The 25,801-nt window shown below is 38.8% G+C and overlaps 1 protein-coding gene across 1 annotated transcript; it reads left to right on the top strand.

Annotated features, from left to right (window-relative positions):
* The first annotated feature begins 1,449 nt into the window (after positions 1–1,449).
* Positions 1,450–25,328, top strand: MYCT1 (MYC target 1). The gene is made up of 2 exons (XM_033056777.2): positions 1,450–1,719; positions 22,276–25,328. Exons 1-2 carry the CDS (start codon positions 1,470–1,472, stop codon positions 22,806–22,808), a joined length of 783 nt encoding a protein of 260 aa, XP_032912668.1. The 5' UTR covers positions 1,450–1,469; the 3' UTR covers positions 22,809–25,328.
* Positions 25,329–25,801: the final 473 nt, after the last annotated feature.

Raw genomic sequence — 25,801 nt, 5'->3', positions numbered from 1 at the left:
CATCTTGGAACACTGTCAAAGCAGAAACTGTCCTATTTCTCAGTGCTCTCACCTTTTTCACAAAAAATTATGGTTTGTATTTCATACACTTGATTATGTGGAACATGCAATTATTTGTACACATGTTCATGCCTGTACTCAGATGGTTTTCAACTAGATTGAGTTCAATTCTTTTTTACAATGATCATCTCAACACATGCAGTTAGTAAACAAAAATAGTTTGATTTCCTCATTTTAGAGTTTACAATAATTCAGTTTTGGTTTATTCCATATGCTCTTAGAGCACAAATCTAACCCTAGTTAATAACTATTTTGTGTATTTTTAGCATCTCTTCTGGTATCAGTGTCCCAATTGAAACTAAATAATCCCAGAATTTCTTATGAAGCTGTATCTTGTTCACAGTCATCTGAAAATCAGATTTTTTCATATAAGTTCTTAACTCAGTATTTGGATATGCCATTCTAAGCACAAGCTTTGAAAACAATCAGTTTCCATTAACTGTAAGGGTGCCTTTACTCATCATTTTAAAAAATTCCATGAAAAACAAAACCAAACTGAAACATAACAGAAAAGCTTCAGCCTTAAAATTATGCCACATCCAAATCTTCAGACTGAAGATTGGAGTAGTCCTAAGATTAAGATTGGAGTAGTCCTAAATTTAGGGGATTCTAGATATTCATTATGAAAAATACATATAGCTAATTCAGGGTTTGGGTTTGTTTGGGGATTTTATGGTATAAGGGCAAGAAAACCCTGATACAAATCCTCAGAGAACAGAGGTTTACATTCACAGCAGAACATCCATTATCTGAAACATATTTAAGAAGAAAATAGTTGAAATTTGGTTCTACAGAAATTATCACACAAATCCAAAACCATATATTTCATCAATGTCCATTCATTCTCCACTAATTCTAGGTCTATGTAATTAAATATCTTGGCTATTTTCTCTTGTAACTTTGTTTTTATTGCAATATGTTATATATAGCAACAGTACCTACAATTCCATCATGGAATTGCATTAAACTGCATTGCATTAAACATGTCCAAGCAATTAGTTCAAAGCCTGTTTGTGTTCCAGGGGACTCATACTTCAGAATGGGGTGTGGAAAGGAAAAAATTTACAGTTACACTGTCAGGCCCAGCTAGTTCCTCAAACCAGCGAAGGAAAAATGATGAGTACTTAACCATCCTCATACCCTAAATTAATATCCTAAAGAATTGGTGTCAATTAAAAACCTCTTGATACTGAAAATTCCTACCATATACAAGTGGTTTTGGATGTTGAAGGAATGTCTTCAACATAGAAAATCCTTAAAGAAAAGAGAAAGGAATTTTCATCTCTCTAGCTCTGGACTTTTGGAGTTCAAAAGGTTTCAGAGAAGGAGGTGATTTGGTATTGTTCTGAGTCAATTTGCTCTGGCTGAGGAAATGACGAGAAGGAAACTACTTCCCTGTCTCGGGAACCATGTGGTGTTCCAAGATAAGGCAAGCACTTACTAATTTGAGTCCACAAGCAGGAAATGTGATACATCCATTTCCTTTCAGGCAAACAACACAGTTCTGTGGCAGCACAAAAGCTTTGCTTCTAGTGCAAAATCTCAAACCTACAGAAAACTATTGCTCCTCTGTGGACATACCATTCCGTATTTGCTATTTGGATGTTATGGATAAGAACAGTACTTCTCCTCCAATCACATGGCCACCAAAATTTTGGGGTAAGGATATTGATTTTTTTTCCCAGAATAATACTTATGTAGCTGCAGATATTTGTTGTTGATTGCCTTAAAAAATACCTCTATATACTTTCAAGCCTCATGTTGGATGGAAAGAGTAATGAATAGATTTTGTATTTCCTGCAGTGATAAGACTGTTTTCCAAATGTTTCTTTGACAAAGTTTTATCGTGTTTTTAAATGAATGAAGATAGCAGAACTGCCAGGGCAAAATTGATTGTTTCAAAAAGTTCATTACTGCAGTCAGTTGAAAAGGTGTCTATTGACTTCAGTCAATAGTCAGATCAAGCAGACATTCTCAACTGCTTAATGGATGTACCTACACAGCAGACATGATCTGTTTCATCTTTTGATGAAAATGGGATAGCAAAGGCTAAATGTGTTTCAACATTTGGAATAAACTCTTGGTTCCTCCAGAATGAAAAGTTATTTGTAATTTGTTGTGCTGCCTCATGGTGAGATTTTCCATATTTTTTCCTCAATGTATATTTCAATTATTATCTATTATGGCTGTTTTCTTTCCCCTAGATCTGGGAATAGTTCATAAACTGAAATGTATAGTGTGAGGTGAAAGTATATGCTATACTGAAACTCATTCAGGGTAATTAGATTAACTGATATAATCTTAAAGGATTCTGCGCAATTGCTGTGGAAAATCTTTCCCTCCAAAAAGCTTTATTGTTTTCTATGTTTAATATTAACATTTATGAGCAATTAGCTTAGAATTAATCACATATCTGGTTTTCTCTATTATATTATTGCTATTGAACAATGATCCCTCCAAGAATCTGAGCACTATTTAAAATTACAAAATAATATACATCAGCGAAATACAACTTCAGTTGCACAGAAGTGCCCCAGGAAAAGAGTGGGGAAAAAAAACATACAAGAGGATGGAAAGAAGTCACTTTTCTTTCTTGTCATAAGGAGCAATAATCTGCTGAATGCCATCTAGGCTTCCTGCAGTTGACACATATATTTTCCTACTGAGAGATCATGAGAGACTCATTTAATTTTTGTGTCTTGGGCTAAAGAGCAGAGTACTGATACATCTTTACATCTTTGGTAAATACTTACAGATTAACTGAGGGAAAACTGCAGTTATTTCTGTTGTCTGACACTGTACCCAGCCCTGACCACATCCCATTTGCTTAGGCTCTGACAGCAGATGAATCTTAGAAATTGGATTTTTGTGAGGAGCTTGCATGATCCTTGAAAGGGAAGATGTCTCTCAGATTTTTCTTAATTTTCTGACAGATTTTAGGGGAGTGAATATAATTTTCTCTTTGTTTCCTGTAGATCATGTATGGTAGACTAGGAAGGGTCACTGTATAGTATGTGTTAGAAGATGATGACTGACATAAGCTCACTGTGTGGAAAAGTCATTTAAAATTATAGAAGTGTGTTTCCTCACATCCTGGAGATACAGGACTAGAGGTAAAAATAAACCTACACATAAAAGATATAAATAAAATTTAGTTCTTTACAAAATAAGAATGCAGTACTTGCAACTGATTTTTAGGACACAGCTTACAGGCTGTTTTCTAAGCCACCCACATGTAGTACTGTGAATGTTACTACATTACCATGATACCTTCCTTCTCCCTGCATGTGTGACTTCTCAGCATCTTCCATGGACTCAGCCAAAGAGTAAACTTCAACACATGTGCAAAGGTTTGCTGAGAGGGACTAAGTTTGTGAGAAAAAAAATAAGTACTGTAAAAATAGTCAAAGCAACTGTTCATAAGGATATTTAATCTCTTACAGTTTTATAAACCATCTATTGTCTAATAACTGTTCCTTTTGCTGGAAAATATACAGGCATCCTGTTTTCTATAGTTGTTCAGTTTCCAATGATAACTTAACACAATAGCTTCTTAAAAGCGACTCTAAGAATTTTAGAACAATGAACAAACTAAGCTGTCCTCTGCTTACTTATGTGGCACATAAAAAATATAAATGCACATATAAATCTTTTTACAATTGCTCCAGGCCAGTGGAAGTGTGCCTTAAGCAAGCCATGTAGAGAAAAACAAGATATAAACACCTCAATATAAGTAATTCTGAGTTGTCTAAGTAGTCTGAACCCTTTCTTTCATGCAAAGATCTTAAAAAATTATAATATTTTAAAAGATCAGTACACATCTTTTTCCAAGCTCTGCTTAAAATCAGCGACAGACTGGAGAGTCAATAACTGTAATGCTTAGCTGTAGACCTTGCAGGAATTCTTATTTGAATTCAGATGCCACTAACATCAATCTGCAGTAATTTTGGAATGCTAAATTATGCAGTGAAGGAAAAAAAAAAGGAAGAAAAAAGTTGTTTTGCTGGCCTAAAACTTTTCTGCTAGGAAAAGAAAAATACTAAACTCTTCTTCTGTTTTCAATTAATGAGTTTATGATAGAACTTTCAGTCCTGTCAGCAATGTCCTCTGTGTAATGTGTCATAAGCAAAAAATTTAGATCCTGACTGCTGCTTGGCTAGAGCTTTTTCCCCACTACAGATGTTTCACAAAGTTTTTGCAGATAGCCATGTCTGTTTCAGATAAGTTGTCTGAGCTACTTTCAGGACGCAGGAGCTCATTTCTACCAGGCGCCAGCTTCTGTGAAGCTATGGAACTGCTGCCCATCCTCCTTTGCAGTGGGAATCCATAGAATGATAATTTGGAAGAGGTAAGAAGAGAAGCACTTAAAGGCAGTCCCTGTTGAACTTCAGCGCTGCAGATATTACATTGTAACTGTAGACAGAGAGTCTGGATTATATTTTTTATTACTAGTTTCAAAAGGAGGTTTAATAATAGCTGAGTGAGAAATTCAAGGTTTGATACCCATTCATCAACTAATAATCTCACGTTTTACTCTTTTAATATAGTCTTTATTGAGTTCATTTTGATTTATAAGATAACAGTGGGAGCAAAGATGTTTCCACTTAAACCAGGAGTGCATTTCTTGTAATTCCTAAAAGCATTTCCAGTTGCACACAAGTAAATACAATAAATGTCTTCAAGACAATCCTATTTCTTCAGCATAGATAGCAATACAATTTGAGATCATGAAATTTAATTTAAATAGTACATTTGATCAAGGTGACAGCAGTAGAGAGAAAAGTGTAAGCAGATTTTAATCAACATTAAATTAGATCCCTAGACTACCCTTCAGTCTAGTTTACTCAAGTATCTATTTAAAAATGCAACCCTAAAATTTAATATCTTAAAAACATTAAGGACAATTTTTATTTTCTTGAACCAGAATTCAGAGTGTTATTTGTTGGGTCTGTGGAAATAATGCCATATATCAGCTGACTTCCAGCATTTTGAGATTGCAAACTGCTTGGCACATACTACAGGCATTATTGCCTGGCTTCATAAGCTACAAATGCACCCATTTTTTTTAATATATCCAATTTTGCCTAGCCTCTCCCTCAACCCACCAGTCTTGCCTTCATTAAAATGTATTTGAAAGAAGTCGGACTATGTATTCTGCTGAAAAAAAATGGCATTAGGGATGAGCGTATTCAATGTCTGATGCTGTGTTTATCATGTCACTGGTGTAGCAATAGTCGTGGTTAAGGGCTGTGCATCATTCCCTTTATGCACTGGAGTAAAACTTGTGAAGGGCAGCACTGGCAGGATCAGGAACACAGCTGCTGGGCACTGCAAAGACCAGCCTAGATAGCCATGGGACATGATTCCTCTTCTGGCATCCTTCCCGAGTGGCACTCATGGCAGAGGAGAAGCAGAAGCAAGAGATCCAGCCCTGTTCCTTGCAAGTAGGAAAAGAAGCATTTGAGGTGGCCTGTGTGGTGGACCAGGTTAAGCCTCTTGGCTTACACTCAAATGCCTGTGTCAGCCCATTTCCAGCCTTCCCACTTGGTGGTCCCCCCTCACCCCCTTTGCTCCTGTTCATATGCTTTGTACACTCTCCATTCACACTTCAGCAGCAACAAAAAGGCTCTGGGACCTGCCTCAGCTGTCCTGCTGGAGATGTGGACACAAAAAGACTATTTGGAGCCAGCTGTGGAGCACTTGACAGCACATGTGGCAGTGGTATCTTCTTACAGACCACTACTGTTCCTAGTCTGACTGAAAAAGCCCAACATCTTTGAACCAGAGTCACCCAGAGGGCATTTATCCTGGGAGACCTGGCATTGCTAACAGGGCAGAGGATTTCGATAAGCTGATAACGCAACTCCTTTCCTGGCAAGAAAGGAGGAAGTAAAGTTTTGACATAGAAACACTTACAGATGATTTAGACTACTGAAGATTTTTTCTTAGAGAAAGCCTTCAGGGTTGAAGTGGAAAAAAGAGGGAGGAAAACACAACAAAATTAGAGCTTTGGATTCAGGTGATCTATCAACCTCAAGGCTGTATTTCCTGAAGTGTTATTACTCCTCTCTTCAATTCTCTTTTCGCCATTTTCAAAATCACCCCAGTGTGTGCATTCTTCCTGGTATTTTAATTTATGCAATGAGCCAAAATAGAGCAAGGTGATTGCAGACACTGCATCACCAAGAGTTTTTCCTTGAAGTTACAGTAGTTTCACGAATACAAGCCGCATCATTTTGACTAAAATTTTGTTCCCACACCGGAAATGCGGCTTGTACTCAGTGCGGCTTGTATTCGTGAATTTACTGTAGTTTCTTTTGGTTTTGATTTGGGAAAACACCCAGTAATTTTAAAAGTGCAATATTTGGCAGCATGTCACACATCATAAGGAATTCATAGCAGAAGGGATAATTTTTTTCACAGGAGATATAATCTCTTTCTTCAGAATTTTTGGGTTAGATCACTGATGCCTACAAAAGTTTGGAAATGGGATGTGAAAAAAAGCTTTGTCCTTTTGAAATTATTGTGCTGGATCAGGAGACTTCAGACTTTACAGGCTCCTGTTGTTGGGAGCAGTCCCAATGGGAGAAAAGAGACAGGGAGAGGCAAAATGCTTTCAACCTCATTGCGTGGTCCTGTTGTAGTGTTTTAGGGAATAATTCCTTACAGTGCTTACCCAAAATAATAGGACTCTCCAAAATAATAAGCACTCTTCAAAAAACCGAGACCTAAAGTAAGGGTAGAGCCTTACTACCAGGGACAATAAATGAAAGTTGCATTCCAGTGATAACTGATATTGCCAATTTTTCATTTCTTTAACCTCATTACCTCTTAGCATTTAATTAAAATGCTATACAAAAACCAGTTATGATTACCCAGTAAGAATAAAATAATTAAAAGCAAGTCAAATTCATCAATACATGGTGAATGGAGGGGAAGGAACAGAATGATCTAAGAAAATGTTGTCAGAGGAAGGAATGAACCATATTGATGTGGTAAAGTCAGACATACCTGAAAGAATATCTGAGTTCTTTGGTCAGGAGTCTGTACTAAAACCTTTCGTGTGTCACAGCCAGCCATATGTAAAATGCAGTCTGCACATGAATCTGCAGCTCCCCATCTGGCATACATTGAGAATATCTGCAAAAACCACTTTCCTGCTCAGATATCTATCTATCTATCTATCTATCTATCTATCTATCTATCTATCTATCTATCTATCTATCTATCTATCTACCTATCTATCTATCTACCTATCTATCTATCTACAAGGTATAGTGCAGAAAGAAGTAGAGAATGCACCTTTGTGTCAGTTGTGTGTGGACAGACCACATCCTTGGGGCTGCAGATTTCCAATTCTGTCAAATAACACACCTGCAAGCATACCTGGCTTCCTGGATGTGTAGCTGTGTTGAGTAAAGACAATGGTAACATAAAACCTTCTCACACTCCTCCTACAAGAAAATTTCATCAACTTCCGACTCCTGAGGCAGGGTTCTTAACATGGAGTAAAATACCTTTATTCTTCCCAATTTCAATGAGAAATTGAATTGTCTTATTTTCCTACGGGCAACAACTTGAACTCAGAACAAGATGGATTCCCTTAAAGATGATTTTGGAAACAGGCATCCTGGAAGACAGATTTTTCGTTGGGTTTCTGGCAGAGAAGATGGATGGTATCAGCTAGTTTCAGGTCCCTATTTGAAAATCAGAGATAATTTCCCTGTGCTTCTTCATAAGATTGTTCTCAAGAGAAAGATGATGAGGTAAAATATGACACATGATCAGATAGAAAGACAACTCTGGCTTTGCAAAGGTTTCCTGTAAACACACTGATTATTTCAAGTAGATTTATCTGAGAAGCAGAGGTACAACATAGATATAAAATATGATGCATTTAAACTATAAAAGACTGTGAGCATTTAAACAACACTGTAGAAGACTGTGAGAACTTTATTTTAATCTTTAATCCTTGAAATGTTTCCCTTCTTATTACCAGTTTTAAATCTAGAGTACCTACATGATCTCCTTCCTGCTCCTCAGTGAAACGCTAACATGATGCCACAGATTTAATAGTGAAGCCATATTTTCAGATTACTTCACCAAATATTTACCTTGAATAAATAACCTTGTTCATATGGATGAAGAACAATTGCAATGTCCCTGCACAGTGAATTTTCAGATATCAGGACTGTGAAAATCCCGTACATCTCAGCGGTTTTTAGGATAGGGGCCAGTTTTGCTTTTATAACAAATGCCACACACTGGGACATCAGACAGATGCTGAGAACACAAGCAAAACTAAATAATATGTACACCAGTAAAACTCAGTTTCATCTGTATAAGAACTGAGACAGACTATTTTTTCCCATCTTGGAGAGGGCTGTAGGATTGTGGATCCTCACAGGCCCAGCAGCATCAGAGTAACTTTTGCTGCATGGCTTCCAGAGCTGCAGGTATTTCAGTTGCTTTCTTTTCCACTTCAGATGAGATACTAATCTGCATGACAATCCTGTGATAGAGATATAGAAAATATCACATAACTAAATCACTTCTCAAGTGATCAAGTAGTCTGAAGCTGATTTAAGTATGCCACATAATTTGAACAGCATATATGGTACCCAGAAGACTTCTGGGGCAAGTGAGACCCACACACACCACCTTTCCTCTGCTTGAATCTGTTAAGATCTCTACAAGGAAGACTTTATTGTCCTATCCATCAGGTCAAGATCACCAGAAGATCTTCCCCTTTCCACTTCCCCTGGGCTGACTTGGGATGTGTCACAAGGCAGCAGCAGAGCAGCCTGAGCCAGTGACTCAAAGAGGACACAGCTGTCATGTAAATAGTGGAAATACTGAGAGCAATGGCAGCAAGGGTGTGGGTTTAACTGAAGGAAGATAAAAGATAGCGTGTGGGGGTGAGGCATTAGCAATGGCAGCAACTGCATTTGAACATCAGCTCTGCAGTGACAATATGACAGAAGTGAATCTCATTCTTTTGTAACACTCAAGGTCCCTGGCTCCTCGTCTGAAATATTCCTCTTCTGATATATTCTGGCTTCTCCAGAAATATTCTTGTATCAAAAAAGAGATAAATCCATGATGTGTTATGTAATTAAAAAGGAAGGCATTGCTCATCTTCCCCTTCTCAGCTTCAAGATATCCCATGTTTCTGTTCCTCCTCGGCTGTGTTTGGGTAGAGCTGATCTGTATGCAGATTTTCAGTTGGATTTCTTATGCACATGGCTGTACTGTTTGTTGGAGTGGCTGTGTCCTTTTGCTCATAAATCATATACTGTCTTCAGAAGGGGAAGAATTATCAAACTACCCCAAATTTAATATCATTATGCTTATTTTTCTATCAGCTAGGTAAAAGATTTGATGAATACATGAAAGTTTTTGCTTCCATTACTGAAGGGGACGATAACAATTGCCAGATATTGAGAAAGTCTAACTGAGAGAGGCTTTGACTGAAAAAGTTAATATGCAAATGCATTCCAAGATCTTATGTGCAAGCCTGTCAGAGAGATAAAAGTAGATACTAATGAGGAACTTTTTTTCTTTGCCCTTATTCTGGCAAGCCCAAAGAAAAGAGCATTATGACTGCAGTTGGATGAAAGCAACAAGCTATGTTAAAAAGAGAAGAGATCAGTCTTATTCTTGCATTCTGTCTATTTGGAGTACAATCTCTTTCTTGTATATAAATTATTCTTTTAAAGTGAGTCTGTCATCCTCAGGCTGTGTTTTGTGGCATCCTAATTACTGCTTTTCAGCTTTACCCACCTCACTACACAGCCATTGATTTATCAAATGATTTGCCATCTTTAGCAGGAAGGACACAAATCTGAGGTAGTATGAAGAAAAGGAAAAGTTTTTTGAGAGTATTATTTAAATAACAATCAAGCACACAGCATACACACATTTTAACAATTACACCTACATTATTGACTAATTATATGGTGCTGCTCATTGTTACATAAACTGCCAGAAGCATCATTCTTTATCCACCAAATGCAGAAATCTGATTCGTAGAAAATAAAGTATATTTCTTCTTTCAAGCACTACACCAGGGAATGTTTGGCATCTGAAAGGTCACATAACCAAAGCAGGTTAGGGCTCTGTGTTCTCCCCAAGACAAATGCTCTGAGGCTGCATGGCCACCTGCTAGAGCCTAACAGTGTTCATGCTCACATGAGCTGGTCTCAGCACGCTGTGGGTGCCATAGCTTGGCCTCAGTTCTTCTTGCAGAACTTATTTTACCATTGTAATTTATTTTAAGTAGGAGTTTAGTGAGTTTATAATATTTTTTTAAATCTTTGTAAGCCAAATATGTGGCTGTGTGGTATCACCTCCCTTTATAGAAGATTAATCTGAAGCATGAAGGGGAATGAAATATCAAAATCAAAAAACAGGAGCACAAGGAAAAAGCAAGGCTCAAGACTGGATCTTTTTTCTTAGTAAGATTATTTTAATTTCATAACCATATCCTTTTTTCTGGGAAAAAAAAATTAATAAATAATCAGAAAAGACTATCAACATTCATCAACAATTACCAAAAATGCCATTTTCCCTGCTTTTCAATGTAGAAGCTTCACTTCTTATACAAAAATGTATTTATTCAGATTTTGAAAATTTTTCTACTTATTATACTGAAGTTTGCACCAAGCAATCTTAAACTATTCTTCTAACATAATTTATTCTCTTCTACTTGAACAGGCAGGAAAGACATTAATTTGATTTTCACATATTGAAAATTAGAAAATTGTATTTTAAGATTTATCTGTTAAATTGCCTCAACTGAAACTCTATCAAAAATACAAATATATACAGCATTGTTATGAAATAACATCTGGGAAAGGTTCAGCAAAATAAATGGGGGAGAAAAAAATAGTTAGTTTAATATAATGTATAAACTTCTTTGGGCTCTGACAAATGCTTGCTGAAGGAAAGAGCCATGGCAGTTTCTGTTTCTCACAAGAGACCTCTGCCTTTCTTCTCTGGCATCTTATTTGCAGAAGAAAGTTAATTCCCTGTTTCAGACATTCACAATCCGGCATCCTAACACACACTTATGACGTGTTTGACCGTTTGAATGACATCTGTTAATTTTAACCCTTTTGCTTTAAAAAATTATGTGACATCAATTCCATCTGTCCATTGTCCAGGGTAATGGAAGATGAATAAACCAAGCAAACACTTGGCTTCTGTGGGAGGTGCATAAATTATGCAGACAAAATATAAATAAAGAAGGAAGCCATTGATGCCTCTTAATTGAAAAGTTTAGGAATCTCTGCGCAAACAGGACCTGGGCCAGCCTGGTGCAAGTACAGCCTCCCAGGAACTACTGGCTCATGTGAGACAAGAACCAACATCCCACTTCATACTGAGTTTCCAGCTTGGATCATTTGTTCTGGGTCAAGAAGAGTTGACTAATACTCCAGATCAGTGATCCATTCCTTTAGAAATTATGTCAGTATTTATTAGCTTGTGTTTTCACAGATTTTTTTTAATAACTCCTGCTTAATTGGATCTCCTAGGCCACACTGATATAGATATTCATGGATATATTTGGTGCAATCTCCCAGATTGATGTTCACCCAGAAACTACTGGGACAAAGAAAGATCAGTTTTTGAACCTCAGATAACTAACTGAAGAGTACAGTACTACCACATATGAACATACTTCTGTGTTCTCAAAATACTCGTTTTTACACCTGTTTCCAGAGGAAGACATGCAGCAGATTTTTTTTTTTTTTTTGCATTACTGGATGTAGGTCAGGTATTACTATAGTGAAAAAAAAGAATACAGATCACCATTCCTGCTTCTTTAATATTTGTTTATTGGATACTTTTGAAAAGTATTCAGCAAAGTTCCCAAACAGGTCTACTTTCCATTCTTCGTACATCTTTTTAAATTTTCACCTGAAGAAGGTCAATGTTTCAGCAATCTCAAAATATAATGAGATTGTAAATAGAGCAGTAAACAGTATTTTCAATGATGTCTAATTTTGAAGCAGTAATAAAGCAGTTAGACTGCCAGCAGAACACACTGTGGCAGTATTTCAAAGGCAGTGTTATGAGTGAGAAGGGACTCTTGAGAAACGTCATCGTTTTGAGCCTCAGTACATTTCTTTCAGCTTCTGCCAGGACACTATTCTGCACACATTTCATTAATTTCATCTGTTTGAATCATAGAATCATAGAATGGTTTGGATTGGAAGGGAATTTAAAGATCATCCAATTCCATCCTGTCTACCATAGGAAGGGTTACCTTCCAATACCTCATGAAACACATGATGTGCATTTAAAATGGGGAGTAAGAGTCATGGAACTGTAAAGGGGAGATTGCTCCTCTCCTGGGAAACAGGGAAACAGATGAGCAGGTTACACAGGGAGAGGGAGATTGCACTGCCAAAAGCAAGGAGCAGAAACAAGGTCTTGCCTCTTAGGTGATAGAAAGAGACTCTTGAGACTCAGAGGGACATGTGCAGAGCTTTCAGCACTTACTGCAAGCACTGTGTTGGGAGCTGCTGTGAATAGGATGTGCTGGGAAGGCTGAAATGCCACCTTTCTTTTCTAGTATAGCTAGTGTATCAAGGTACTCAGAGTGTGCTTTCTAACGCTGAATCTTTTAAAATATTCTTCTCTATAAGACTTAGGCTTCCAGTATACTTCCTGGCTTGTGTGGGTTCTTAAAGAGAGAACAAGCCCCACCTGAAGCTGCAGCACGATCAGGCACTGAAAACAGAATTAATATGGTGGGACTGAGGATGTTTTTTAAGTGTTCTTCACCCCACATTCTTCCCAAGAACCCCTTCAAATCCAGATATGTTCTACCTCTGGATGTCTTCTGTTTTCTTAAGTGTAGGCTATGTGTTTCAGTAAGGTGTGTTTATATAGGAGATTACTTATACTCAGGTGCAAATCATTTTTATCAATTAAGTAATAAGTATAATGCCGTATTGCACTATGTCCGATTGTGATTCAGTGTTTGATTTAGGTTTATGCAGAGGCCACATAGCTTGGCTCTGCTTTTGTGAGGTGGGTAAGAATGTCTGGCCAGAGGATTGCTTGCTGCATATGCGGAAATGATCAAATTCTATTACTGCTTTTGTTATGCATTAGGAATCACAATGAAACCACTCGTTAACAAAGTATGCCTGAAGGAATCTTTGCTTTGTTTTACATAGTTGTGCCAAAAGCATTAAATTAAACATGCTGACATCTCTATCTTAGATGTTTCCTTCTGATTTTTACAATTACTCTTTAGTTGTCATTCCAGTAAAAATCAACTGCCAGTAATACCAAGGAAACATCATTAACTCTGAGTCGATTTGTGGGAAATTAAGATGGCATATTCCACTCCTCTGGCTTTTTATGACAACGAATTCTGGTATTAGTAATCAAAGCAAATGTACTGTGGTCTATGAAGATCATTCTGGATATCACTGCAGATGTCAAGAAATACAAATTTTAAAATAGACTTAGCCTTATGCTCCTCCATGATCACAGATATTTGCTTCAAGGTACAAAACTGTGCAAATTTTACATCTTTAAACTTCTGAACACTTTTGGCATGCCTTGGTTTACTTCATTTGCAAAGCCTCTGCAAAATGCTAGTCTTAAGTGTTTATGGAGATGCAAGTCAGAATTTTTCAGGTTTTTGGGGTACTATGAATGTCTCTGTAATCTTCCATTGGAATATTTCTCTATAGCTTTCTCTAACTCTGCATTTTACTAGAATGAAGGTGGTTTCTGTATAGTTTTGATTTCCAACATCAGTTTCCAGCAGAGGGCAATCTTGTTCCTAGATAGATTCCGCATTTGCGAAGTTAACTCTAGGATGAACAACCAGACCCTCTGCAGTCCAAAAGCATGAAAGCACGGACTTCTTTTTTTTTTTTTTAACTTGCCATTTAATTAATTATTTTTTCTATGCTTCTGAAGCCCATTTGCTTACCTGACCGAAAAAAAAATCTTAGAAATTATACAAAATTACATCAGCATGGTCCTTGGGCTTTCATTTGTTGTACCTTCTTTTTTCAGAACAGGATTAACTACATTACAACTCTTGACTGATGTTGCTTTTTAAAATCTTTTCTGGGGATGGACACTATATGCCTGGATTATTATCTATTCTAGTTCTTACCTGTCCTCATAGACAGAAACAGATTTTAAATTTCTTTTGTTTCATTTTAAACCCAGCACTTCTTATTTTAGCTGCTATGGACATTAAAAAAAACCCCTGTTTTTAGGTGAAGTGGGAGTATTACTCTCTGCTGCTGTAGAAAAGAATCTTGCAGCAGCACAGGCTGAATAAAACATCCCCTTTAGCAAGTTAGTGTCTGAGTGCAGAGCTCTAATATTTTTGGCATCGACTCTATCTCACTTACTAGTTCTTATGTCCTGCACAGTCTGCTTTTCTTTCAGCTTATTTTCCCCTACAGATTCTGTTTTCTGGACATCACAACTACCTGAACCACCTTGTGCAGTAGTCTGTCACCCTCAGTCATCTTACAAGAGTCATGTGTGAAGTTTCTTGAAGTTTTGCCATGACTAAGATCACAGCTGGCTGATATTACGCAGCAACTGATTCATCCACCCAACTGAATCATGGACTGCCTACAAATGATTAGTGAGAGGCTGTTTTGCTAACACAATTAGTGGCAATTGGGAAGATAGTAATATAAACACTTGCCAGATATAAAGAAATTGCTTTTTTGAGCTCAGCATGGAGTTGGCTACTGATACCAGCCCAAACTTTGAAATGATTTCTTGGAGCTGGTAGAACCAGCATAAAATTTCAAGTATTGCTAAGCACTTCAAGCCTTCTGTGGTGGGAAGAAGTGGTGGCTCTTTGAGCCCCAGGTATACTTCATTTCCAAACTTGCTGCCTGGGATGCATAAGGATGAGTAGCTGTAGCCTGTCTAGCTCAGAGATGTAGCTTTGCTATCGCTAATGAATCCATTCAGTGCAGGGAGCTCAGGGTGCAGCTGCAGGGCCAGCTGCAGGTTGTGTTCTAGGAGGCAGGAGGCTGAGCCCAGGGCAAGACCCTGTGACCTGCTGACGCTTTGCATAAAAAAGGGCACAGGGACCTGTGGCCCTGCCAGGGAACCAGACATTTGGACTCTCAGAGACAGCAGGAGCCCAGCACCCCAGATTTTCCCACCTTCAGACTGTGAGGGGAAAAAACCCGAGAGGTTCCTTTGTTCTGGGTCCCTTCTTGGAGGCATCAGCTTGATCTGTCATTTTGTTATTTAGTTATTGCACCATGATTAAACTATTTTAATAGGATCTAGACATCTGAAACCCTGCTATGGCATGCCAGGGGTTGAGCTGGTAAGGAAACCTGGTCTGACTCTGTGGGTTGAGGGGTGTAGCTGCAAAAGGGCTTCTGTCCCAGCTCTGGTGGAGTAAGTGTGACTGCCAGAGTGGCTCCTGGATGGTCAGACAGGGAGGTGTCCTTGACACTGTAGCTGTTGGGAAGTTGCTACGAGTTTGTTTAAACTCTGATGGACACTGGCTGCTCCAGTCTGGTTTTGAATAGAAGAGACTGTGTTAAGATCATCTGCTAATGGCTTAGCTGAACCTCACTTCAAACCTGAGACAATGAGACTCCTCAAAAATAGTGTCTGAACCATTGTTACTATCAGGTTAATGGATTTCTAATATGTAGATTGCAATTCATGCTTTAGTACACTAGCTGGTGCTCTATACTAAGCTGTGCCATGGATGTGTAAGATAATAATTCCCATACTGGTTTGTGGGCATTTCATACCCACTTTTGTCCCCAAGCTTTCATTTTGGGAAAAGATGACCTCGGTAAAAAAAGGCTGTACTGTATTTTTCATGTTTGAGATCAAACTCTCTACTAGTTATAAAGGCTTTTCAGCTTTGAGTGAAGGCAAGCGAAGTTGTTTGTGCAAATGTGTGTGTGTGTAGGGAGAGGAATCCTTACCAACTTAAACAAGTTTTGAGTAACTGGCATATGACATCACATAGAGGAGAGAGAGCTAGCAAACATGTGAGAAGGGATGAAATAGAATGGCAATAAATTTAAAATTCTTAGATTTTGTTTTAAAGTGTAAAATAACTTCCACTATATGTCACAGTGCTATGAGCTGATGCTTCTTTTTGCTAATACAGTTGAAATCAATGAGCTTGTATGTTTTATCTCTGAGCTTGCTGGAGTTCCCATGGAATAAGAGTTGCATGTCAGATACACAATGCCTCATGCTAGTTTGGGGCAGGTGGAAAAAAAGGAATATAGGAAAATTACTCTCAGATGTGTAAGTAAATGAACAGTCTTGCTCTATTATAGCGTAAGTAAAATGTCTCTGTACAATTTTGAATTTAAATGTTGAAAAATACCATTCTTACGTGACAAGCTAACTTACCACTTCTAATAACTTCAAACTAAAACTTCTTTTGTGGTTTAGGAATGGCACTCCTCACTTTAGAGTGCCCCCCTGCTCCGACACCCCCAAGGTTCTCCCAGACCAAATTTCATTTGCTCAATCTCCAGCATCTTCCCCTTCCAATTTCCTCCCATGTGGAGGTAGAACTGAGAATTAGATGTACAAAATGGTGAAAATTATGAGTTGAGATAAGAACAATTTACTGGAAACAGCAATGAGATAAGAAAACAAACAGTAACGCCAGCAATAGTAGTAACAAAAGTATACAAAAAGTGGGTGATTTACATGTAAAAAAACACCCACCAAAATCTCCGTGTGATGTGGCATGAACCAACAAGTTCCCTACCCTACCACGCTTTTTGTTCCACCTGAAGCCACAATCTTCTTCCTGGAAGGGAGAGTTCCTTATTTCTGCCCTATGAGGTGGCATAGCATAACACCCTAGAGTGCCCACACAACTCCAGGCTCTGTCCCCTCATGGCTGTTGCAGAAAAATTAGCTCTGTGCTGGCCAAAACCAGACAACTGCTTAATTATTACTCTTTGGATAAAATAAGGACAATGCCATAACAATAACACACAAAAAAATTAACAGCTCTAAAGCATAAAGATTGCAATATTTGGAAGTCACTCATTAGAAACTTAATCAGGTGTGTAGGTATCATCTCAACCTGTGGGTGTTTTCTGGCTTCTTGTGCTTAGCAATAAAACAGGAACAGATGCTTGGAAAGCTGAGTGGTTCTTTATTAGCTTTATTATCTAATATTGGCAAAGATGCAGTTCAAATTCATCATGTGTCCATAGCTTGACTAAAAGATGCTTTTCCATTTATCTTTCCCTTGCATTTAGTATTTTCTCCTGTCTTCCTCCACCCCACCTTGGTTCATGCTCTGAGATGCTCTCATTGAGGGTGCTGCTTCCATGATTTTGAAAGCCCATCATGGGCAGCTGTAAAATTTCCAAATTATATATTTGTGAGCATGGAGGAAGGAAGATTATATGATCACCTTAATTTAAAACTTGGGAACTTACCATAAGGGTATAGGAAATGCACAAGTCCCAAGGATTTCCTGAGGTCAAGGAACAAAATCCTATTGCAGCTCATTGCAACCAGAGCTGAGGGCAAGAGAGTAATTCCTTGGGAAAATGAATTCCCAGCACAAATGTGTTTTGAATTCAAAGGGATGGCTGATGTGGTCCATAAAAAGGAAAGAAAATGAAACTCACAGAAGTAAGAGGTTGTCCTAGTCTGACTGCAAGCATCCTGCAAGCCTACATGATAGAAGCAGAATACTCTATCAGAAAAAGCAAATCTATGGTTAAGAAGATTTTGGGTATTTCAGTGACTGATGCATCTAGGTGGGGATTGTGCTGCTATTTTTCACTGAGGTATACCCCAAAGTGAGGAAGAAGAGAACATAGTACACTTCGGAAAAGACTTACCAATTGGTATGAGCCACCTTTGGTTGACCCTGCTTCAGATGTCCAGGCCAGATGGGAAAAAAGTTTTCAGGGCCAAATGGTAGGAAAATCATCTTATCAGCCAGTCTATGATCACATGCTAGTAATAACATGTCTGAATTTCTCCATGGAGATTCTGTCAAGCTGTAAGCACTTGCCAGAGGTTTTCAATTTGATAGGATATACGCTTTCACTTCATATATAGTGTTCATGGAAAGTTACGAAATTTTTAAAGAAAGCTTCAAGACCAAGAAAAAGTTTTGCACAGCAGATGCAATAATCAACTCTCGCACCACATCTCCCTGCATGCAGAAACTAGAGAGGAGGGAACAGAGAGACTTCAAGAGAATTTGCCTGATCTGGATAGATGTTGGGCCCACAAATGTGCTGACTTGATGTTCAGATCTGGGGGTAACATTTAGAAGTTATGGGTGTTACTGTGGGTTTTGAAATGCCAACCTTTTTTGCATGGTCATGTTGGAAATCCTGCAGGTAGAAGGTAAAGTGGCTAAGATTTCCAGTTGCTTTTTTTCCTCAGCCTTTCATTTCTGGCTTTGTATCTCAAAGTCTGCGCTGCATTGTTGATAAAAACCTTTGCTCTTCACCTCAGCTGGCATTAGAGGTGAGAGTGGAGAATTGACTGAGGTGGGGTACCAGATCTTTTCCATTATGGCATAATCAAATAAAGCAGGAAGTGTGAGCAGCCCAAGAAACATAGAGAACAAAACATGTTTAGGGGACTGAGCCCTGGATAGTTGTTGTTATTAGCAGCATCCCTAACTTATCCCCAGATCTTTTTTTTTACTATTTTCCTTAAAAGCAGAGGACAGAATGACAGGCACAGCTCTCAGGAAACCATAAGATATTACAACGGCCCCTTGGGAGACACTTTGTGTCAGTGTCTCTCTGACTCCCCGGAAGGCTCGTTCTGCTCTGGCACTGTCCAGATTAAGGAAGAGAAAAACAATTTGGTGAAGGACAGCTCAAAATCCCAGGTGCAGCAAGTCCCACTCTGCCTTTGATCTTTTTCTCTGTTTGATAAAATTTTCTCCAATATACCTCAGGGCTGTGATTGCTGGACATTCTAAAGAGGAAATCAATGGGCATAGATTAACAATTCTACAATATAAGGTTTTAGAATGGAGTAACATTTCTGTGAAATTCATCCTCTGCAGGGAGTAAGCAAAGAAAAAGTTTGGCCCATTAGTGTGACCCACAGTTCCAAGTGAAGCCAGTGAGATTTTGGGAGGAGAAAAAATGAAATGTCTGTAACCAATGGGTCTAGTGATATTTCTAAGAACCAGGGGGTGTTAAATGTAGGTCCAAATGGAAAAGAGAGCATATGGAGTCCTGGCAACCGAAATAGTCAGTGTAAACCCAGCTGAGATTCATCAGGGAATAATTTGACCCTCGATTTTTCCATCATATATGGAGATAGAGAAATAAAGGAACTAAACAAGTTAAAGAAAATGACGCCATTATCCAAAGGGATAATTGTCTGTACCGTACCTCCAGCACAGGGGAGCAGAACGTGGGAAGGACTGAAGAGCTGCACTCAATACTTTTGTCAATTCCCTTATCTGCTTTTAACAGTGTGAAACTCTGGTTAGATTGTGCAGGTGGTGAAAAATTATGGCTCGAGAGATGCAGGGACAAATCCTCACCATGGTGCATGGCAATCCCAGAGCCAGGTACACTTGTGCTGCTTGCTGTGCTTCTGCTTACACTCGAGGCTGCTGAGCCCTGTGGAGATCCCCTTTGCTGGCTGAGAGCCCAAAGAGTTGCAAGGATATCTGGTGGTGGAACAGAGTCCTGTACCTGGGGGATTCCTTGGCAGCCTCACATATAACCCAACTACCATTTGAGCTGAAGTGAAGAGAAATGAGCATAAGAAAGGATTAGTTCTTGCTCCACTTTCCCATAGCCAGGCAGGGACAGCAGTAGTGCGTGGGATGTACTGTCTTCAGGACTCCCCCTGGGATCTATTCAACTGGAGGTCACCAAGTCCTGGCTCTCCCTTCTCACCTTTGGGAGTATGAGTAGGAACTTGCGGTAACAGAATGTATTAAATCTATTAAAATGGCATAATGAGTTATTCCTGACCAAAAGGGGCACAGTAAGTCCTGCTGTGTCTCTAAACAAGTTTTATAAAGAGTAGAATCACACTGGGCTTGTGAGAAGAAGGCTGCTTATAAGTGACCTGATCTGAAGCCAAGAGTTGCAGTGCAGCATGCTGCCTGTGGGCTCTTGCAGAAAGCAGACTGGGCAGTCACCCTTTGTCTTTACTGTGCCCAGTCAAAAGTTCTTGAGTTGTAGAAATGAGAGCTTAAAGAAATTTGTCTTTTAGGGTCAAATCTGATCCATCTCAGATTGAAAGGACACCAAAGTGGTCCTGAGAGGGAGGAGTCCCCTGCAACCATATCTAATGCATTATCCTTGCCAGTCTTTATTTGAAAAGGATAATGCTATAAGCCTACCTGAAAGCAGAGGTCACAGGCCAGGAACAGTAGGATTGTGAGCCTTCCAAGCATGAATCACATCACTAGCAATTTTTCCCTGAAGGGAGAAAAGTAAGAAGATAGATAAGGAAGATAATAATGACTACATCTTAAAGTGCAATTAACCAATAAACATTTATATTTCTGCTACTGGAAGCAAAGCTAATGTTTCTTTCCCTTTTTCTGAAGTGACCTGTCCTAAGTTTAAGGCTGACTTTAAAAAATCCATTCCAGGGTGCCAGTACCGGAGTGCCTCTGTCTGCAAGTCAGTCCTGCTGGCCCTGCCTGGCACCTCTCCTCCATCTCCATGGTGTGCTGGCTGCTCTCCATAGCCATCACTCAGGCTGCACACTCTCCTGCGTCTTCAGCACCTGCTTTGGCCAAGTCCCACAACTCAGATTCACTTTCATTAGTTTGGGGTTTGGGAATGACTGTTTGTACAGCACCATAAATTCAGGGGAATTCAGCTAGTAGCTGCTAGAAAATTCTGAGTCTAGTCTCAGCTTGCCTTTTCTGGCCTCTAATGTCTGCATCCCAGTTCTGGAGTCAATACCTTCTGTCTGGCACAGTGATATCGGGCCTGCTCTTCAGCATGCTCTAGGAGTAACTCACCTTTCTTTATCTGATGAACACACTTCCCTTTTTCACAAAAATGCTTCAAAAATATTATAGAACTGTACAGACAGAAGAAACATCTTTCAAAGTGTCCCATGGATATTTTATGCTTATTCAATCTTTGCTCCACCAGTTGTCAACATAGTGTTCCTTCTTGTTTTAGATCCAAGCCCTTCTTGAATTTTGAGAGGATCTATAAAGATTCTGCATTCATTTCAGGCCTTATCCAGGATTACCAATACATCTCTGAACTTTTTACAACAGCAATAATTCTGATGCTTAGTTGCAAACCAAGTGACATTTTTTGAAGTAACTGACATCTGCTTAGAAATATACAAGGAAAAATCACATCTCTCCATCCTGTGAAACCATGTAGGAGAGAAAATAATCCTAGCCACGGGTTTTGTTTTTCTGTTTGTTTTTTCTTCAGATCTTGTAGTCCTTGAAAACATTTCTAGAAGAGCTAGAAATTTATTTTCCTTAATGGCTGAATAATCCATCTTTAAATTGGGCATTGGGGATAAGGAATATTCAAGAGACTTAGTATTACGAATGGTTATCTCTGGCCATAATAATTTAGGATGTAGTCATTTACATTAATTACTATGAGGATTTAAACTATCTGTTACTCAGCAGTAAAAGGCTGGGAGGTGTTCTAATGGTGTTGTAAATGCAGGACTTACTCCACTAAAAACACGGCAGAAGGCACATCACTGTTTTAGTAGGTGAGTTTGCAAACACGCACACACAAAATGTAAAGGTCTATAACCAGAAGGACAGGTCTGTACAAATCCATACCTCCTATTGCCCAGGCAGTTTTATAACACCTGGAGCTGGTAAGTGGCTGATTCTGGGAAAGGCTAAAGACTTTCCTTGCCTTGGTACAGAAACTGATATTAAATATAAGTAATTTCCTGGATGTTGTTGAATTATGCAAATTAAGCAAGCAAAAAAACAAACCAAATCTAAACAAAACAAAAAGACCCAAAAAACAAACCAACCACAAACAAAAAACTGCACAAACAAAACCCCACAAAACACCAAAATGTTGTATAGTAAGAGCACTGTCAACTGTTGTGTTTGTGTTGTGAAGTTTATGTGTTACAAAGACCTAAGGGCCGATTCATTGTTTAAGGAGGCTGGCATTTCAAATTAATTTTCTTGCAGGAATATCCTTCGGAGTTCCTTCATTAACTTTTACATTAATTTTTGCTGTATTTCAGAGCATATAACAATAGCCTTCACAGTGTCCATGGTGATTGGACTGGTGATTGGAGGCATCATCTGGGCATTTTTCATCTGCTTGTCCCGTCGCAGAGCTAGCGCCCACATTTCCCAGGGGAGTCCTTCATCCTTCAGCCGTCGCTCCAGACCTTCCTCCCATGGCCACGCTGCCAGCAGGACTGGATTTTACCGCAACAGCAGCTGCGAACGTCGGAGCAACCTCAGCCTGGCCAGCCTCACCTTCCAGCGGCAAGCCTCCTTGGAGCAGGCCAACTCTTTCCCCAGGAAGTCAAGCTTCCGTGCATCCACCTTCCACCCTTTCCTGCAGTGCCCTCCCCTGCCTGTGGAGACGAACAGTCAGCTGATCACCCTCACTCCTACAAATACCACCACAACCCTTGTGGGAAGCACCACCAACAGCTTGAGTCGACCTGAATTCCACTGGTCCAACAACAACCTCCGCATCTGCCACTCCACGCAAACGCCACCTCCCGCCTATGAAACCATCATAAAAGCTTTCCCAGAATCCTGAGCTTCGTCCTCGCTGCAAACACACGTGTGCATCTTAGGAGACCGCAGTTATCTCCACAATTTTCTGTGCATGATGAAGATCTCTGAGAAGTCTCCAGTTGCAGTTGCAGAGGGGACATACTTTTTGCTGAGAGGCGTGTAGCAGTGATTTCATGGAGCTCAGCATCCCACTGTCTGAGAGATCACTTGTTGTTTGCACTGCTGGCTTTTATTTACTGCTCTGCTGTATGCTTGAAAATCTACAGTGTTGTTTCTTTAATTGCAGCCATTGTCTCTTTATTTTTGAGGGAAAAATGCTGCCACATAAAAACAAAATAATTTCTTGAAGAAACAGATAATAGTAGAGATTATTGATATACACAGCACATCAATGCAAATTTCACTATTTTTTTTAGGAAGTTTTGATTTTACATGTTTTTGTTACATTTTCAAAGAGCACCTCACATTACTCACCTCCTTGCTATAACCCATAAGAACTTCAGTCTGAGGAACCTTAAATGCAGACCTCGTGGAGGATGCAGTCCTGGCTGCTACAGACATGCTGTTTTGTTGATTCCAAAGATCTGATCTGAAAAGACTCCATATCAGGGATGCTTTCTTAAAATTCCCCACAGTGTGGGAAAAAATTGGGAAGTACATATAGCTTCATGCAGAAATAAGTTTTCAATAACATACTAAATGCATGATGACAATTATAAAGAATTTTCTGTCTGCAGCCAGCAGAACAGGTAGTCACATTTTAATACCTAGTGAGGCTGTATGAGCAGAACTCCTCATGTTTCATTTTTCTAGTTCTGGTTATCCAGATAAGCAGTATGAATGACAACTATTTTTTAATTAAGTTTCCTGATTTCCAATTAGATTAGTCATTTCCTTATTTCAAATTGTTTTTCTCAAATTGTACCAACGTTTAATTCTTTCTTTTATTCACTGAAAATCTCATCTCTCACTAAAACAAGATTTCAGACATCTGTGGCTGAATACAGGGATTGTAAAATGAATTGGGATATGAAGATAAAGATGAAGTATTTAGTTGAGGCTTACATATATTCTTGACTTTTATATGTGTATCATGCCAAACTAACCCCTGGCTTAGTAGAGACTAATTGCTCTGATGTGACAAAATGTTCAGGATATGGAAATAACAGAGACAAATGGGACCCAAATTAGGTCTTATTGTATCAGTTTCCTGTTAAATATTTTATGGTCAAATTAAGGGTAAGACATTTCCACAAGTAGAGGAGTTGTCCACATTCCACAATTGCAAATATTCCTGTTGTTTCTAAAAGGGCAATATCAGCCTCAGAACTCTGGGTTCTGTAGGGAGAACAAGTTCTTATATCTCTTCTGGGAGGGCCAAAGATTCAGCATCTTCTGAGAATGGGCAAAATGCTTAACATCTCCCAGGTTTTCCAGGCTTTGGGAGACTGGCAGCGTGCATCCCTTTGCTGAGGTCAACATCCCTTGGGAAGCACTGGCATTGACCTCTGATCCTCAGTATTCTAGCCCAATGTCCACCCATTTGCAAATAATGCTACAAACATTGAGCTTACAAGCAATACTTACTATAAACAGCAAGTATTCCTTATTGTAAAGGCAAATTATTTTGCATATATTTACTGACTGGATTTAATTGTTTCAATTTTTAGTGTGCAACACATCTGGAGAGATGTATGTCATTGCTAGAAGAGCAACCATTTACAGAGTTTACAGAGCATTTCACTGCAGACACTCTGGGTTCTAGCACACTCAGAACCTGTTGATAAGACTGTAACACTGCATTTGGCTAATCACAGGCTACAGACTTAAAATAACAGTCCTCTGAAGAAAGAAAGAAAGAAAGAAAGGAAGAAAGAAAGAAAGAAAGAAAGAAAGAAAGAAAGAAAGAAAGAGAAAGAAAGAAAATTGTGCTTCATTCATTCATTATTTTTTTTTCATTTAGAGCTTTTCTGAGTCTGATGAATTTCATTGCATGCAAAAATATATTCAGAGTTTCCTTCCTATAGAATAGGTGATGCAGCCTATTCTAATCTGCCTACAAAAAGTAGAATGCAAGCCTGCTCCCTTTGTTTCATGGGTCTGATGGACTTTGGAAGAGACAACTTACCCTACCAGCTGCGTACCCAGTGTGCACCCAGCTGGCTAAAAGTGCTTGTTTCTTGAGAGTGAAATCATTTTAGATGACTGAATTTTTACTTCTGGAATGTAAGTGTACATTACATTACAGTAGAACTTTCCACAGCACAATTATTACACGATTATTACTTGTATAACTTTATATTTAGTAAACAATGTAAAGAGGGAAGCTTAAATGTACTGTATTTTTTCCTTCCGAAATCTGCACTGGATATCAAAACATTTCTTATGTGTCCTGGATTAGGGAGACTAAAACCACACATTTGGTGCATAGCCAATATGACTGTCAGGTGCCTAAAACTTGTTTTCACATCTGAAAGAAATGTTTTGCAAGCATTCAGGAAGCTTCAGAATGTGGAATAAAGTTAGATGCTATAATCTCAAACTCATGTTTTTTCTTAATGATGAATATGGTGACTTGCATAAAAGATCCTTTAAAGGGAAGAGTATTATCTTTAATTCTGCAAGCTGACACAGTTGAAATGTGAATGAGAACTCCCTCCTTCCGTTGCTTCTGCAGGCAAACACCCCAAAACTGAAGATGTTATTTGAAGTCAGAGTCAGAATTTGCCCTATGAGAACAGCTTCAAAGGATTAGAAGTGAGAAGGTCTCTCACAAATAACAGTGCTTACAGGTATTAAATCCACTGGTTTATAAGTACTTAGGCTTCAATTCACATTGTGTTTGAGCAAATGCTTGCTTTAAGCTAAAGGGCAATCACTATAAGGTTCATGCTTGAACGGACCCATGCACATTTTATTGCATTAGAACCAAAGCACACTGCACAGGACCAACTCCCACATTAACACTAGGACTCAGGAATCATGTGTTCAATATGCAAAAAGATTATATTTGCT

Source organism: Catharus ustulatus, chromosome 3 (assembly GCF_009819885.2).
Source record: "Catharus ustulatus isolate bCatUst1 chromosome 3, bCatUst1.pri.v2, whole genome shotgun sequence".
NCBI classification, from domain to species: domain Eukaryota; kingdom Metazoa; phylum Chordata; class Aves; order Passeriformes; family Turdidae; genus Catharus; species Catharus ustulatus.
This window is presented reverse-complemented; position numbering and strand designations above follow the sequence as displayed.